Source organism: Pygocentrus nattereri, chromosome 11, assembly GCF_015220715.1.
Source record: "Pygocentrus nattereri isolate fPygNat1 chromosome 11, fPygNat1.pri, whole genome shotgun sequence".
NCBI lineage: Eukaryota > Metazoa > Chordata > Actinopteri > Characiformes > Serrasalmidae > Pygocentrus > Pygocentrus nattereri.
Window position 1 is genome coordinate 18,545,899 of NC_051221.1, and position 16,989 is coordinate 18,562,887.

Here is a 16,989-nt window from a genome sequence, read left to right on the forward strand (position 1 = left end):
GGATCCAATGATCTTCAGCAGAAGAATGTACACAGGACAAAGCGTATCGGGTTCTGAACATTTTTATTTACTAGAGGGAGTGATAGAGGTGGTTTTTTGAAAAAGCCAGATAATTTTGGCAATAGAGGAATCAAGCTTAGACCTGGAGTTCTTGCATTGGCATAATGCAGACTACAGAATAATGCACTACTTCAGTGGTCTATGGGAGCTCATTGGGCATAGCATGCAAGGTAATGTCTGGACCTGCACTCCCACCTGCTCAAAAGGACATCAGTACTGTTGTTGTTGTTGGTTTAACATGTGTTTGCTCTGTTGTGGGTTAATGTTAATGTGGTTTTAGTCTTCACCGTATGTTATATGGCTAGTGGTGACCTTCCCCGCTATTTTCCCCTTGTATTTAGTGGCCTTTTCTGCTTTGGGTAATTAAAGAGAACTTCCTTGAGCAGAAAAATGGCATCTTCTGATTCAGCTTCTGTGCCCATGCTACAATACATATTGTAGAGTTTACCACTATTAAAGGAGACCCACAGCTTATGCACAAGTTGTGTGCTTTATTAAATGACTGTGGTCATTTTTCCTGTTCTACTGGCATAAACGCAGCAAGTGGGCTAACTCGGCCATTTAAAATAAAAGTCCTAATCAAAATAAACTCAATGAATAACCGCCGGAGAACATTAACCCAGAATAAACATGCACAGGATTTCTCGAACATGCTACAATATCAATAAATAAAAATCAAAAGATTTTTAAGTAGTAATTTTTTACACATAACTTACTTCTATTAAATGTACTGACTATATTTGCCTCTAAATATGCTTCAAATGAAGTCTGAAAAAATGAAAATAAATATTTGGTCAAGGTAGATATGTCTGTTTTTTCTGTCTCAGAGCCCGGTCTGCCCAAGCTGATTCCTTTGTATCCAGCCAGTATATGAAGAGCAACATTTCAAAACATCATCCACCCGAGTTCACTACAGCACCTTCAGGGTAATTATATTGAAATGAAACTACTGAAGGCTACACTTTGAGTCACTTCACTAGCAGTTGCTGTCAGTTATATTGAGATGATCTCTGTGAGGGGAATATGGCCCTGTCACCTGAGCCCAGTCCTTTATGCATTAAGAGTGAAATGTACGGGCAATGTGAGGTAGAGCCGGGTAGAGGATGTAAAACTGCATTGCAATGCATGATGTACGTGTTCATTTATTGTAAAAGGTAATTATACATTTTTTTTGTAAATTTTTAAAAGTGCAAAGTTTTATTGCCACTGTTTCACTTATGTGAAATTTTACAGTTCTACCAGTCGTATTTTTGTTTTTTATCATAACAAAATAATCAAATCTAATTGTTGTGAACTTTCATGATGCACTGAATAATTTCTTATAATTTAAAATCAAATCTAATTATTGTGAAGTCAGAGATTTATACTCCCAATTTCCACACTTAAAATCAAATTCAAAATAAATTTTAAAATTAGATTTAATACAGATCCTTTCATTCATATGTATGCCCATTACAGTCATACTGTAATTTGGTTGCCCCAAGTCAAATGACATATTATCTTAGTTTTCTAAGTCAAAATAAACATCCTCTACAGAGAACACACTTCTGCACATTGTGACACACAGCTAATGTTTATCTGGTAAATGTAACATATTTGGGAACAAGCAAAACCTAAAATGTGGCCTATGTAAAAATAATGGCATATTTTTTGCTATATGTATTTACCCAAATATGTTAAACTCAACATGTTGATGTTGTAGTGCACAACATAATGTCATCTTTAAGTTTGTTCCCTATAGAGGAAGTACTATCTTATTTTCCCTTATCAACAAAACATGTGATCTGACTAGGGCTATTTAAACTTTTGCATATGACATCTTCTAATTAATATTATAAGTGGCATAACGTAAGCAAGTGGGCACTGACTGCGTGAATCTTTTTAGTGCCTGCAGGCATAATGAAGAAAGTGCAGACTCAGAAGAAGACAGTTTTGATTCCATTGAAACCTTCTCTGGTCTGAAGGATGACCACCCAAGTACTGACAGGTAACTTAAACCAGATGCAACACTTGACAAGTAATGTATCACTAAAAAAAAAAAAAGATACAATATAAGGTATTTAAAAATACATAGTGGTCGAATCTCATTTTCCCGACTAAAACTATAGTTAACAACTGTTTTATTCTTTCTTCTATTTCTTTGTCTCTGTAATCTCTAAACCCTCTGTTAATACCTTCTCTTAGTTCTAGTTCTAGTCATTCGGACTCGGAGCAGCCTACAGAGTGTGTAATTCCAGAGCCCAGTGATGGTAATGACTGTTTATATAATTGGGATATGGTTTTATATGTTTACACATTTACAATGTTTTTCCATTACATTCAAAACTTTTTTGGGTTTCTTCATATTCAAGGGTTTACTCCGTCTTTATGTCCTCTGCAGTGAGCATCCTAAATGAGACCATGGAGAAACTAAAGGAAAGATATAAAGAGCAGCTGAAGTACATTTCTGTAAAAGCAGAAAAACACAGGAATCCCATTTTACTGAATGATGTCTATACAGAGCCCTACATTACACAAGACGAAGAGGAAGAAGAAGGAAACCCTGCACATGAAATAAGAGAGCCAAAGGCAATGTCCGTGCGAGTAAAGTTAGAAGAGCTGCCAGTTAAATTGAATATCTTCAAACAACCACCTGAACAGCAGAAGCATATCAAAACCATGCTCACCAAGGGAATAGCTGGCATTGGCAAAACCGTATGTCTACAGAAGTTTATTCTTGACTGGGCTGAAGGGAAAACCAACCAGGAGATTGATTTGATCCTCACACTTCTTTTGCAGGATTTAAACCTGAAGAAAGAGGAAAATGTCAGTTTAACCGAGCTCCTGCATCACTTCTTCCCAGAAGTAAAACAGGTCGATTTGAATACGGTCAGAATCATACTCATTTTTGATGGCCTGGATGAATATCATCTTCCTCTAGATTTCCAACGCAATACTAACTGGTGTGACCCCAACAAGCCTACAACAGTTGATGTACTGCTGACAAATCTCATCAAAGGTAATCTACTGCCCTCTGCCCTCCTCTGGATAACCTCTCGACCAAGGGCGGCGAGTGCAATACCTTCAGAATATATCCAGAAGGTCACAGAAATCCATGGGTTCACGGAAGCCCAGAAGGAAGAGTACTTCCACAAGAGAATCAGAGATAAAACTAAAGCCAGTAGAATCGTTTCACACATCAACACAACCTTGAGCTTCCAGAGAATGTCCCACATACCAGCATACTGCTCACTCTCAGCAGCTGTTCTACAGGATACTCTGGATGATACAAATGCTCCTAAAACACTTACGCAGATGCTTACTTGCTTCCTACGAGCAGACCTGCAGTATAATGCCACACAGATTATGAATGAGTTTTAAAAGCACCCAGAAACATGTTAAACGAATGGACATCCTTCTGTAACCTGAGCCATCAGCTTCAAATGGGACCCATTCTGAAATAAGGACTTGCTCTCATTCTCTCCATGTAATCTGATGGCAAGTGTCATGTTGAAATCAGACCTTTGTTAGATCTTATCACTTGCTTGCTATAACGTAAGATCGCCGCTCGGTTCTGCTTAGTGCTGTACTATATACTGCAGCTGTCCAGCTGTCTCAGTGACTGCACTTTCTGACTGCCTGCACTTAGATCCTTATTTTGCACTTTGCTTTAATTAATTACTTAACAATTTGACTTACTTTGTACTTAATGTATTTTCCTCAGAGTTTATGGCCAAACACCCAATAGTCAAGCTGTTATTAATATAGCACAAATATTGTGTTTGCTGCCAGTTTTTCTTTATATACTGTATGATTCTGATTCCTATCGATTTGTCCGTTCTTAGGGATGTTGCACATCAACAAGTGCAATTAAATGGTCAGGAAATGATAAATTTAGCTACAAATACAAAAACCAAAACTAAGGAGGAATGTGTCTGAAGCAAAGATTGTTTTCTTTGTGAAACTTAACAGTTTATTTCTTATGAAGCTACCTCAAATAAGTTTTAAAATTCCTGCACTCTTCAAGCACAAGTACTGCTATAGCGCTGTTAATCATTCTAGTGTTTATTTTCTTGTGAATATGCTATAATAAATAAGACACGGCATCAATTTAAATGGAGAAAAGCAGTGAAATTGACCTCTGAGCTTTACAACTTTAAATCTAAGACACTGAATATCTTCAATACACAAAAAAGTGAGAGGTTTTATAATAATCAGATAATGGAAAACTATGCTAATGGAAACCAGCTGCAGACATCACCAGACCATAGAAAGGTCTAAAGACTTACGCAAGGTTTTGGTGTGTTACAATGGAAGTCAAATAATCAGATTTGATGAAACTGATATTAGCTTCAGGCTGAAACCTTGTGGTGCATCTGTGACATTTTCTACATTCAGTTATCTCAGGAAATCCAATGCTACCAGTTTTGGAAGGTAACACATCAAATGCCTGTTGCTTATGAGGTTTTGACTGAAGGCTGTGACTGTAAAATAGGCCAAGAGTTACGTGTGTTATTCATTGCTTTAGACATGTGAGTGGACTTGCATTGCTCTTTCCAGTGTTTGCTTAGACGTCTAGAGTTATGTAGCATAATAATATAATACATAGTGAATGAACTGCACATATATTTGGTTTACACTCTGTATTGTTCTCTATTGTTTTCAGTTGTTTTAATGTCAAAAACATACATTTCCCTATAGAATGAGTGGGTGGTGACTGAAAGCTTGGAATCTGCACTTTTTAACAGAATTTCCCCACTTTCTTTAATAAGCTAAGTGAGAAATAAACAAAATGTAAGGGCTGCATGGTATATACAGTATCTCACAAAAGTGAGTACACGCCTCATATTTCTGCAAATATTTTATTATATCTTTTCATGGAAAAACACTATAGAAATGAAACTTGGCTAACTAGTCAGTGTACAGCTAGTATAGCAGTGTAGATTTATTAGAGTACACCTCACAGTGAACGCAGTTTCTGAAGGGAGGGGCTCATGCTCTGCTTCAGAATGTCACAGTGCACGTTGGTATTCATGTTTCCCTCAATGAACCACAGCTTCCCAGTGCCGGCAGCACTCATGCAGCCCCAGACGATGATGCTACCACCACCATGCTTGACTGTAGGCAAGAGACAGTTGTCTTGGTGCTCCTCACCAGGGCACCGCCACACATGCTGGACACCATTTGAGCAAAACAAGTTTATCTTGGTCTCATCAGTCCACAGGACATGGTTCCTGTAATCCATGTTCTTGGACTGCTTGTCTTCAGCAAACTGTTTCCAGGCTTTCTTATACGTCAGCTTCAGAAGAGGCTTCCTTCTGGGACGATGGCCACGCAGACTGAGTTGATCCATTGTGTGGCGTATGGTCTTAGCACTGACAGGCTGACCTTCTACTTCTTCGACCTTTGCAGCAATGCTGGCAGCATTCATGTGTCTATTTTTTGAAGCCAACCTCTGGACATGACGCTGAACACGTGGACTTCTTTGGTCGACCCTGGCGAGGCCTATTCAGAGTGAAACCTGGCCTGGAAGACTGCTGTATGACCTTGGCCACCATTCTGTAGCTCAGTTTCAGGGTGTTAGCAATCTTCTTATAGCCTAGGCCATCTTTTTGGAGAGTAACAATTCTATTTCTAACATCCTCAGAGAGTTCTTTGCCATGAGGTGCCATGTTGAATATCCAGTGGCCAGTATGAGAGAATTGTACCCAAAACAACAATTTAACAGTCCTTCTCCCCATTTACACCTGGAACCTTGTAACTCTAATAAGTCACATGAAACCAGGGAGGGACAACGATACAATTGGCCACGATTTGGACATGTTCACTGTGAGATGTACTCACTCATGTTGCCAGCTATTTAGACATTAATGGTTGTGTTATTTTCAGTGGATAGTAAATCTTTACTGCTATACAAGCTAACCAAGCTAAGTACAACCCCAATTCCAATGAAGTTGGGACGTTGTGTAAAACATAAATAAAAACAGAATACGATGATTTGCAAATCCTTTTCAACCTATATCCAATTGAATACAATACAACGACAAGATATTTAATGTTTAAATGGAGAAACTTTATTGTTTTTTGCAAATATTCACTCATTTTGAATTTCATGCATGAAACACATTCCAAAGAAGTTGGGACAGGGGCATGTTTACCACTGTGTTACATCATCTTTCCTTTTAACAACACTCAATATGCGTTTGGGAACTGAGGACACTAATTGCTGAAGCTTTGTAGGTGGAATTCTTTCCCATTCTTGCTTGATGTACAACTTCAGTTGCTCAACAGTCCGGGGCCTCCGTTGTCGTATTTTGAACTTCATAATGCGCCACACATTTTCAATGGGAGACAGGTCTGGACTGCAGGCAGGCCAGTCTAGTACCCGCACTCTTTTACTACGAAGCCATGCTGTTGTAACATGTGCAGAATGTGGCTTGGCATTGTCTTGCTGAAATAAGCAGTTACGTCCCTGAAAAAGACGCTGCTTGGATGGCAGCAGATGTTGCTCCAAAACCTGTATGTACCTTTCAGCATTAATGGTGCCTTCACAGATGTGCAAGTTACCCATGCAATGGGCACTAACACACCCCCATACCATCAGAGATGCTGGCTTTTGAACTTTGCACTGATAACAATCCGGACAGTCCTTTTCCTCTTTGGCCTGGAGAACACGATGTCCATGATTTCCAAAAACAATTTAAAATGTGGACTCTCAGTCAGTCCATCTCAGATGAGCTCGGCCCAGAGAAGCCAGCAGCGTTTCTGGGTGGTGTTGATATATGGCTTTCGCTTTGCATGGCAGAGTTTTAACTTGCACTTGTAGATGAAGCGACGAACTGCGTTCACTGACAGTGGTTTTCTGAAGTGTTCCTGAGCCCATGTGGTAATATCCATTACAGAATGATGTCGGTTTTTAATGCAGTTCCGCCTGAGGGATTGAAGGTCATTCAGTGCTGGTTTTCTGCTTTGCCACTTCCTTGCAGAGATTTCTCCAGATTCTCTGAATCTTTTGATGATATTATGGACTGTAGATGATGAAATCCCTAAATTCTTTGCAATTGCACGTTGAGAAACATTGTTCTTAAACTGTTGGGACTATTTGCTCACGCAGGTGTTCGCAGAGTGGTGAACCTCACCCCATCCTTGCTTGTGAACGACTGAGCCTTTCAGGGATGCTCCCTTTATACCCAATCATGACACTCACCTGTTTCCAATTAACCTGTTCACCTGTGGAATGTTCCAAACAGGTGTTTTTTGAGCATTCCTCAAGTTTCCCAGTCTTTTGTTGACCCTGTCCCAACTTCTTTGGAATGTGTCGCAGGCATCAAAATCAAAATGAGTGAATATTTGCAAAAAACAATAAAGTTTATCCATTTGAACATTAAATATCTTATCTTTGTAGTGTATTCAATTGAATATACGTTGAAAAGGATTTGCAAATCATTGTATTCTGTTTTTATTTGTTTTACACAACGTCCCAACTTCATTGGAATTGGGGTTGTACTTTTTAGTTAAAGCCAAGTTTCATTTCTATAGTGTTGTCCCATGAAAAGACATAAAAAAATATTTGCAGAAATGTGAGGGGTATGCTCACTTTTGTCAGACAGTGTACATCATGGGGGTCTAGGAGACATAACCACTGCACCACCTTAACAGTAAGAGAAAGCTATAAGAATGATGTGCTGTAGAAATGAGCACTGACCAATGTTTTCATTTTCAACATAATGAGTATATTAATAATTATTACATGCTCTTGTGACTAATGCCATTGCACACATGGGGTATGACTTTAGGTTGGTTTCCATCCTGAAGTTGATGTCCTGTAATTTTTGCAATGGAATTTAGGAAGTACACTGTAATAGTTTAATTCAGGAAATGTGTATTAATTTACACTTACTTGTGTAGTACATTTGTTATAGTACAACACTGCTTGTAAATATTGTGACATTCATATAATAAAATAAAATAAAACTATAATCCACTCATTTACTTGTGTGTTTTATACATAGGATGACAGACAAAAAAGCATGATCTAATTGTGTGTATTATGAAAGCAACATTGAAAAATCTACACTACATGATTAAATGATCAGCTACAAGAGCTGAAAATGAGATCCATCAGTAAAATCTACCATTTACTGAGGCAGCTTTTAGTCCCATCTGCAAAGAAAAATGTAAAATTGAACACAGTAACCCTTTACATTGCGTGGAAATTTTATGCTGAATAGACAAAAAAAAGATCACCTCATAATCATTTAGAAATAACCATGTCTTTATATGATCTTTCATTAAAAGTTAAACATGTTTTTGCCTTCTTGTGTAAAGTTACTTGGAGACCTTCACAGTGGTGATTTGCAATGATGACAAAAGACACTGACAACATTAGAGTGAGCTGACTTTTATTTATACAACAGCCAATAAAATACTACCAGCTACAGATGGAAACGAAGAGCAAAGCTAGATAACATTAACATGCAGTCTAGCCTTTTCCAACCAATCAACTGATATAATATTACCACCATTCACAACATTAAAGACTGCATTTTAATGGAAACACTGTAATCATACTGACTGAAATGTATTACCTGGTTAATCAAACACATGAAGCTACCTGGATAATGAGCTGAGTACAGAGAAGCACGACTTCCTCAAACAACTCTTTGAGCATTGTGTTGTGTAATAGGTCTCGCTCGCATGAAAACATATCTACAACCTCTGCAGGAATATATTATTAATACAAACCTTCAGGCAAAAAGGAATTTTTAGCTTTGTGGTTCTGCACTGGATGTAAGGACTTTTCTACTTAGCATCAGAGGCTGAAACCTCTCCTCTTGTGTCACTGCCTTTAACTACAGTACAGGCTGCAAAGGATTACTCAGAGTACCCTGAAGGAGCTCCTTAGCTGGTTACCTTACCTGCATTATGCATTAAACATTACTTATGTTTAAGTAATATGCAAAAGTTGACAAACATACCAAAAAGTTATTTGCATACACAATAAATCAGATTTACATGTACATTCTAATACTGACAGAAACAGCGATGATGCATTGAGGATTATTTCTTCATTTATCAACATTAGAAAATATTAGGTTTCAGGTAGAATGTGAGCTCATTTCATTTAATCATTTCTTCATCGTTATTAGAGCTCTCAAAACACTAAAGCGCCGGCATTTTCTGTACAGAGTTTCAGGCTAATATTATTATGACCAAAGGTGCAGATAGGTTGTCTTTGCCTTCCACAGTCCACTAATATTATTCAAGTTACACTTGAAAATACAAAATCAATCACATCTCCATATATATTTTCTAGGTGTAGAAATTATATTCCAGAAACAACAAATCACCAAAAATTAAAAGAATTAAAAACGGGTGGATGTTTTCTCACTAGCAGAGTCAGGTGCTGCTTTTCCCTCTTCAGGCTTCGAGCTCAGCTGTGAAATACACACATACGCAGTTTGAGAAAATTATGAATAAATGAACAGATTCAGTCTGTGGCATTAAGGGTTTCTGGAGTTAACAGGAGTTAAGGAGACAAAACAGGACTTCAAATCCATGTACAGTGTTTGGCTTGTTTAACTTACCCGAGTTTTAAAGAGCAGGTTAATGACCCCTTTTGAGCGCCGATCACTGGTGCGGTCAGACGGCAGACACACAGACATGCTCTTACTGTCCCGTCTAATCCTGGCTGTTTCCACCTCCTCGCTACCATTGGCTACGGTCAGAGACAGACCTATAATAGATAAAGGGAGGAGTGTGTGAATGAGTTAGTAAAGATTTTATAGAAATGCTATACAGTTCTGAAGAGCTCATATGTACAAGTCGATTATTGGCACCACTCAAAAAAACAATCATATTAAATAAAAAAATACGTTCAATGCTTCAAACATTCTTCTTCTGCCGGGAAGTGTCTCAATATACAGTGAGAAGACAGAGGCAAAGAGGAACCCAGAGATTACAGTTTCAGAACTGCACAGTATAGTTGAAATGCCTGCTCTTTTTTTCTGGACAAGCCACAAAATGCAGTGCCTGAGCATTGCACAATGTTTATAAATATAATTGTATGATGTTGTCAGATGAGATAAAAATTGAATTTTTGGTTACACACACCATCGTCATGTCATGAAACGTCATGTCATGAAACGTCATGTCATGAAACGTCATGTCATGAAACGTCATGTCATGAAACGTAATGTCATGAAAAAAAAGACTGCAGAACCACTAAAAACGGTGGATTACTGATGCTTTGTGTTTTGCTGCTAGTGGTCCAGGGGCAATTGTGAAAATCAATAGCATAATGAATTCCACTAAATACCAGGAAATTTTATTTTAAAATCTATCTGCGTCTGCCAGAGAGCTGCAACTTGGCCACAGGTGGATCTTTCAGCAAAATAATGACTCCAACCACACATCAAAATCCAAACAGAAATGGTTTCAGGAGCCCAATCCAAAGGGAGTTTTGTGATGGCCCTCTCAGTCTCCTGATTAAAACCCAAATGAAAACCTGTTGTGTTTTGAAGAGGACAGACCACAAGAATACCAAAGACCCAAGAATATCAAGGAACTGGAACTGTTCTGCAGGGAGGAGTGGCCCACTGCTTGTCTGCTATGAAAGTTGAGAAAGCACACTGTAATAAAGACAGCTAGGTCAGGCTTGGCTGTCATTATAGTGATGCTTGATATAAAGCTCAGAATGCAGCTCACACTTGTGTTGCATTATGAATTGAGTCATGACACATTTTTGAAAACAACAAAGTGCAAAACCTCATCTGTGTAACTTAAAGCATCTGTGATCGTGTCCTTGCAACAACTATGTTTCTGGTCTTCTACTTTTGTGCAAAAATCCACAGATGGTGCACGAACTTGAAGCAAACATATTAGTGTTTATAGTTACTGATTCCATCATAGTAGTAATCTCTATGATATTATAGGATAGACCTCTCATACAGGCGCCTGTAGACGTGAACCTGCTAAGCAAATTTCCCTTTAGGTTCAATCATTTTGAATAAAGCATGACAGTTACAAAAATTTGGAAGTGCACAACCACACGCTGTGACATCATGTGGGGCCAGCACGTAGGGTCAGAGATGCCGTGAGGGCATAATTTTTAGCACCCGCACCAAGAATATTTATTTGAGAGTTCATAAACGACAGCATATCGTCAAAATCAGTTTATTTTCAGGGAACTCTTGAGAATTTCACTTTGCAGACTTTCAGGGGGTCCATAAGGTTAATTAGGAGGTTCTGGACCCCTGCAGGACCCCCTGTACTTCACATCATGGCTGCATTTACCTTTTAGCTATATTAGCCACATAGCTCCAGTGCAAAACTAAAAGAACAAATTTCAGACTCATGACTTCATCAACTTCATTTTAGGTGAGGTAAAAACTGTCTAACTTCGAGTTCTTGGCTGAAACCTTTCTTAAACCAGTAAATGTTTTAATTGGTTTAATAGGCTGATCCTTGGGCGTTGAAGATGTGTGTACCTGTTATAGTAGGCAGTGATCTGGAGTTGCTGTTGGCCAGGCTGCTCACTTCACTGGGCTCTGATAGATTTGTGTCACTGCGGAACTCCTGCTTCTTTGACAGCTAGGGGGCGACAGTGAATCAAATATACACACTCAGTCTCACAATAATTGTTTTCTATTAGTAGTTTCTATTGCTTACACTTATTCACTGTCGTATTCCCATCCAGTCATGCCAAATGAGGATACTTTGTGTTTGAAACAAATTCTATTAGCTGCACTATAAGAGTTGTCAAGATTGTTTAGTAGCACTTTAATGCTCTCACTCGTTTGCAGTCCAGAGTGCTGGTCCTCTCTTTCTCTTCACTGATAAAGATCATGCTGCTCCTTCCCTGCTTCTGCTTCTTCTTCTTGGACCTCAGTCTCACCTAGGAGAATAAGACAATGGAACTAAGGCAATGTTCTGTTACAGGGAATGTAAGCAAGCACTGGCTGCATTAATGTGTGTGCAGACATGTCAGGGAAACAGTCTTTGTGGTATACTGTTATGATTAGAATGAAATATGACTGAGATCTATTTTAGATCAGGATATTTATTGAATCCAATTAAGAAAAATCTAATTCTGATCTGGCAGTGAATGAACTAACAGAAAAAGCATGCAGGACACTGATATCCATTGTTTACAAATATAACTGTGCTAATCACATTAATGATTAAACAGTCCTCATGCTTTCTTCTTATTTTTCTTTAGTGTAGTTTCAGACCAAATAGCTCGTCCAAGGCAACACTGAATTCTATAAATGTTTTTTTTCTGTGACACAGTATATGATTTCAGTATAGTTTCAAATGGATGACTGAAAAGATGTTCTGTTAGAAATGCAGTGCATTATGCAGCACTGGCTCTACCTCTGTAGAGGTGTTAGAGAAAGCGCTTGTGGTGAAAGGTTTAGGAGTTTCAGGAGTTCTGAATTATTTGTTATGGTTATGGTTAAAGTCTTTTTAGGTTCGGTTTAAAGTGAGAGTTTAGGTTTGAAGTTTTAAGACTAAGCAGTCAAGAAAACTGTTTATTTATTTGCCAAATACAGAGACTGTGTCTTGTGACCTAAAATGTGTTCCATTCATGACGCTTCTAGATTCTCACCTCATGTTCATGTCCACTGTCATCAACCACACTGACACTACCACTGGAGCGAGGCAGGGAGGAGGTGGGGGTGAGTGGCATGGCCAAGTCCAAAGAAACACTAGAGAGAGACGGACAGAAAGGGAAATCTGCAAACACAGCTCATTTTGAATTGATCACTTGATATCACAGTCAACATACTGACATATAACCATCCATTCAGGCTTCAACAATTTATCACTGCAAAAAAAATTTCTTGGATATCTAGTTGATATTTCACATCTATTACTATGGCTTCTCAGTACAACTTAAAAAAAATACTTAAAATAAAACTAGTTCATTTACTTGTTACTATATGAAGTCATTTTTTTGGTTGAACTGACAAGCTATTTTTTACAGTGTATCTTTGACACAAGCAAAATTATCTGCATATCAATATAGTGAAATAATTTCACTTGAAAAAGTCTAGAAATAAGTCAAAAAATCCTATAATACTGTTTCAACAAAAGTGATAAATATCAGATACCTTGATTAGATTTAATTTGATTCAAATTGTCAGCATATTTTTTCCTATGATTATACTGAAGTGACAAAAAGTGTTGTTAGTGCAGATTGTCTGCAGCGGAATTACTGGAACACAAGATGTCATCGAAAATTATTTTACCAGTTTTTGTTTAGCTGCCAGAAAGCAAATGTGTCATCGCAGCTTTCCAAAGAATTCATACATGCAAAAGGAGTATCTGAAATGTACTTCTTTGAGTTAATTTTACATCTAGAGCTTTTTCCACTTTTCAGCTGAGAGCTTTTTGCAGGACAGGATATATCTGTAGTTTTTGATACAGAATTTTACACAAAATTCTTATACCCAGAACTGTAAGTAGGAAAAGTAACATACACAAGAAATATACAGAACATGGGCCCTTTAAAAGATATAACAAAAACACAAAAGCAAAAGAAAAACAAAAACACTTGTCTGGGATGTGGACTGTGACAGACAAACTGTTTATGGTCATCCACATTCAATGTCTATATTAATCAGTTGGCAACCACCTCTAAACAATCTGCAGCTCCTGGCTTCAGTCTCAATGACTCAAAGATTAAACTCCAGCTGTACACACAGTCCTGCTGAGCCTGGATTTGTGACAGCAGCAACCCAGGCTTTGGTAGTAAACTGGAACTAAACTAAATCATCATGAGCTCAGGATCTTAGTGAATAAAGCACAAACGCATGTCAGAAACAAGTGAGTTTGAACACGTCCCTGCTTCCCTGACTATGATTAATTTAGGCTTAAAAATCAATCCAATTTTGATCTACCAGTAAACGAAATGACAGAAAAACCATGTAGAGTGTCTTGTACATGGTCTTTCTCTCAACTGTGCATTCATTCAGCAATGCTTGTCATGTTATTGATTCATCATTCCTGGCACTCTTTCATCTTTCATTTTTCTTTTCTGGTTGTCTAGTTTCAAACTCACCCCTTCAAAGAAAGATTAAATTCCATAAGCATTTTTCTTTTACATATATGAACTGCTAATCAGATATATTCGCTGGATTTTCAGCTGGATGATTGCTAGGCATAAAAGCACATCCATGCTCAAATGGCACCTTTAAACAACTAGTGTTAATTATGCATTCTCTAATAGAAGTATTTCATCATCTCTACTTTCATAACTGGATGCTATGACAGAAACAAACAGCATAGACTTGAATACTGAATAATAAAAGTACAACAAATCTTTAACATGAAGTTTTTTTAAATGGCTGTTCTGAGAAATGCTGCCTCATCATCTCATGCCTTAGGACCCAGTCATGTGATTTGCAAGAAGTTTCCTGCAATGTAAGCATACCTTGCTACTAGTCGTCTATAAATCATTGAACATTTTAGGCCCAGAAATCCTCTCTGAAATTTTTAAAGAAAATAAAGTAGCTCTCTTAGACCCATGAATGCAGGTCAGCTAGTAGCATCCAGAGACCAAACTAAACATTTAGCTGCTATGCTACTTACAACTGGATCCAACTGGATGTGGCCCAAACAAAATGTGCCCCAAATGTAGCCATTTTTAAATCCAAGTTACAAACATTTCTCTTTTTATCTCATTGCACTTTATTTTAAACACTGCAGTTAGAATCTTATTTTATTGCCTCATTTATGTTCATTTTTTAATTTATTTTTTATTAAACTTTTATTCTAATTCTAATAATGTCTAACTTTGTCTTCAGTTTTCTTTCATTCTTATTTTGCTTTCATGTTTTTAAAGCATGTTAAGTTGCCCTTGTGCATGACATGTTCTATATTATTCAACTTGCCTTGCTTTATCTTTCACAGTAGATATCATGATGGCTCACTTTGAGACAAAAGCATTTAACAGTCAGCATCACAGTTACACTCGGATAACTTACTGATTCATGTTAGAATCAGTATAATCACGTGTGGCTTTAGTTATGTTCACATTACAAGCTCAAATCAAATTTTTCTTTTTGCTCAAATCCGTTCTCTCTGACAGGATGGTTCACACTCCTTTGGGTAAGGGACTTAAATCCGTCATTAATGTGAACAAACCAGCATCCTGAAATGACCCACATATGCAATTCCTACTCAGTAACATCACATGAATGAATCACACTTGTCACGTGCATCATCAGCAAACAGACAAACGGTCAGAAGGAGCCTTAGCTGTGAAGATAATTAACTCTGAATTGCTCTCAACTGCTCAGTATTAGAGCAAGATGAAGGTGAAAAAGGTGAGATGTGTTGCTTTTCTACCTTTTACAGGCTTTAACTTTTGTTCAGCGCTGCTGCCATGGTAACGAAGAATGATGGCGCATGCGCAGTGGAAGAAAGCACATGAATTCCGATCTTAGCATCACATTAAGGTCGCATGGCTATGAAACGGATACGTATCCAATCTAGGGCCACATATGAAAGTGGCTTAGGTCGGATTTGAAAAGATCAGATTTGCGTGTCTTAGCCCTGAATCACATTAGGGCAAAAAATCAGATTTGGGCCACTTCAACCTGGTAATGAGAGCCTTATTAATGTAGCCTTAGTTAGAAAAGCATTTTTATGGTGTGGTTACTTGTCTGGATGTGCTTTAGTAGGGGTTCCACATTCTGATCCAGCCAAAGAGCAGATAGATTGACGGACTGATCGAAGCATAGAGCGTGGACGTGTGGACCTTCTATCATCCATATCCGGCTATGAGTGAGGGATGAGAAAAAAAAAACAATTAATACAAGCAAATAGAAATTCTCTTCTTGTGTATCTTCAGTCAGTCAGTCTTCCTCACTTACCAGTTCTCTGACTCCATACTCTTTCTCCACTTTCTTTTTCAGCTGTTTGAAGCACTCCTCCATGCGCTCGTGAAAAGGTCTGAGGTCGTCCGTCACCCTCTTCCCATGCAGAACAATTCCTCGGCCCAGCAACGGAATCTACAGGGGTCCAAGCACCAAAACCATTCAGAAACGTCACAGCAGTTCAGAGACATCACAACAATTCAGAAATGCTATAGGGTGCAGTGTGTGTATGTGAGCATGTATGTGAACAAGTCTGTGCGAACCTGCCACGCAATGAGATCTTTGAGACGAGACAGCTTTTCTTTGTCCTCCGGATGCTCCTGTGTGTACTCATCTATGAAAAATGCCTATGGTGAAAGAGATAGAGAGACAAAAAGTGAAAGAAAGAAAGAAAGAAAGAAAGAAAGAAAGAAAGAAAGAAAGAAAGAAAGAAAGAAAGAACGAAAGAAAGAAAGAAAGAAAACTAGGCACAAACACATGATCACATATGCAAAAATACATACCTTCTCATACTTGGCAAAGCCACCCATGACAGCAGGATCCACAATGCCATTGAGCAGCATGGAGAGAGGGTTTATGGGCAGAGTCTCATCACACTGGTATTGATTAATCATGGTGAGGATTTTCTCATTGGTGTTGCTCATTGTCTCGATAGCGTTTTCCAGAGGACTGACCGTCGTCTGACAGAAAAGCAAAACAGTGCTTTAATGCAAATCTGTCTCGAATTAGAAATGATGAAATTAAATAATGAATATATCCTTTAATAATGCTGTATTTTAGAAGCTGTGTATTAAAAACAGCACATGCATATAAACTTTGCAAATTATTAAGAAAATAAGAAAAACTTAGTGTTGTTAAAGTTCAGATAGACTAATACTCACATGAGTCATGCTTGTAGCCTCAAACCAGCGCAGAATTCCTGGCAACTTATATGCAGTGTAGAAAGTGGTGCGCTCAATCCACATTGACTGTAAAGAAAGAGACACAGACATCGGGGTTTAGGGGTTTCCAAGTGATTATTGTCCTATTTTCCTACATCATTTGACCACAGCAGCTTGCCTGCTGC

The 16,989-nt window shown here is 38.1% G+C and overlaps 1 protein-coding gene across 1 annotated transcript in view; it reads right to left on the reverse strand.

The window, feature by feature from the left end:
* Positions 1 to 8,424: 8,424 nt before the first annotated feature.
* LOC108438823 (dedicator of cytokinesis protein 2) overlaps positions 8,425 to 16,989 on the reverse strand; it is a 127,861-nt gene continuing 119,296 nt past the window's right edge. Inside the window, exons 43-52 of the mRNA XM_017716894.2 lie at positions 16,805 to 16,891; positions 16,427 to 16,603; positions 16,187 to 16,270; positions 15,921 to 16,058; positions 15,707 to 15,825; positions 12,650 to 12,749; positions 11,834 to 11,935; positions 11,529 to 11,631; positions 9,627 to 9,775; positions 8,425 to 9,476 (exon numbers count right to left, since the gene is read on the reverse strand). Coding sequence (XP_017572383.1) covers positions 9,405 to 9,476; positions 9,627 to 9,775; positions 11,529 to 11,631; positions 11,834 to 11,935; positions 12,650 to 12,749; positions 15,707 to 15,825; positions 15,921 to 16,058; positions 16,187 to 16,270; positions 16,427 to 16,603; positions 16,805 to 16,891 — 1,131 coding nt within the window. The 3' untranslated portion in view covers positions 8,425 to 9,404. The remainder of the gene's footprint in view (positions 9,477 to 9,626; positions 9,776 to 11,528; positions 11,632 to 11,833; positions 11,936 to 12,649; positions 12,750 to 15,706; positions 15,826 to 15,920; positions 16,059 to 16,186; positions 16,271 to 16,426; positions 16,604 to 16,804; positions 16,892 to 16,989) is intronic.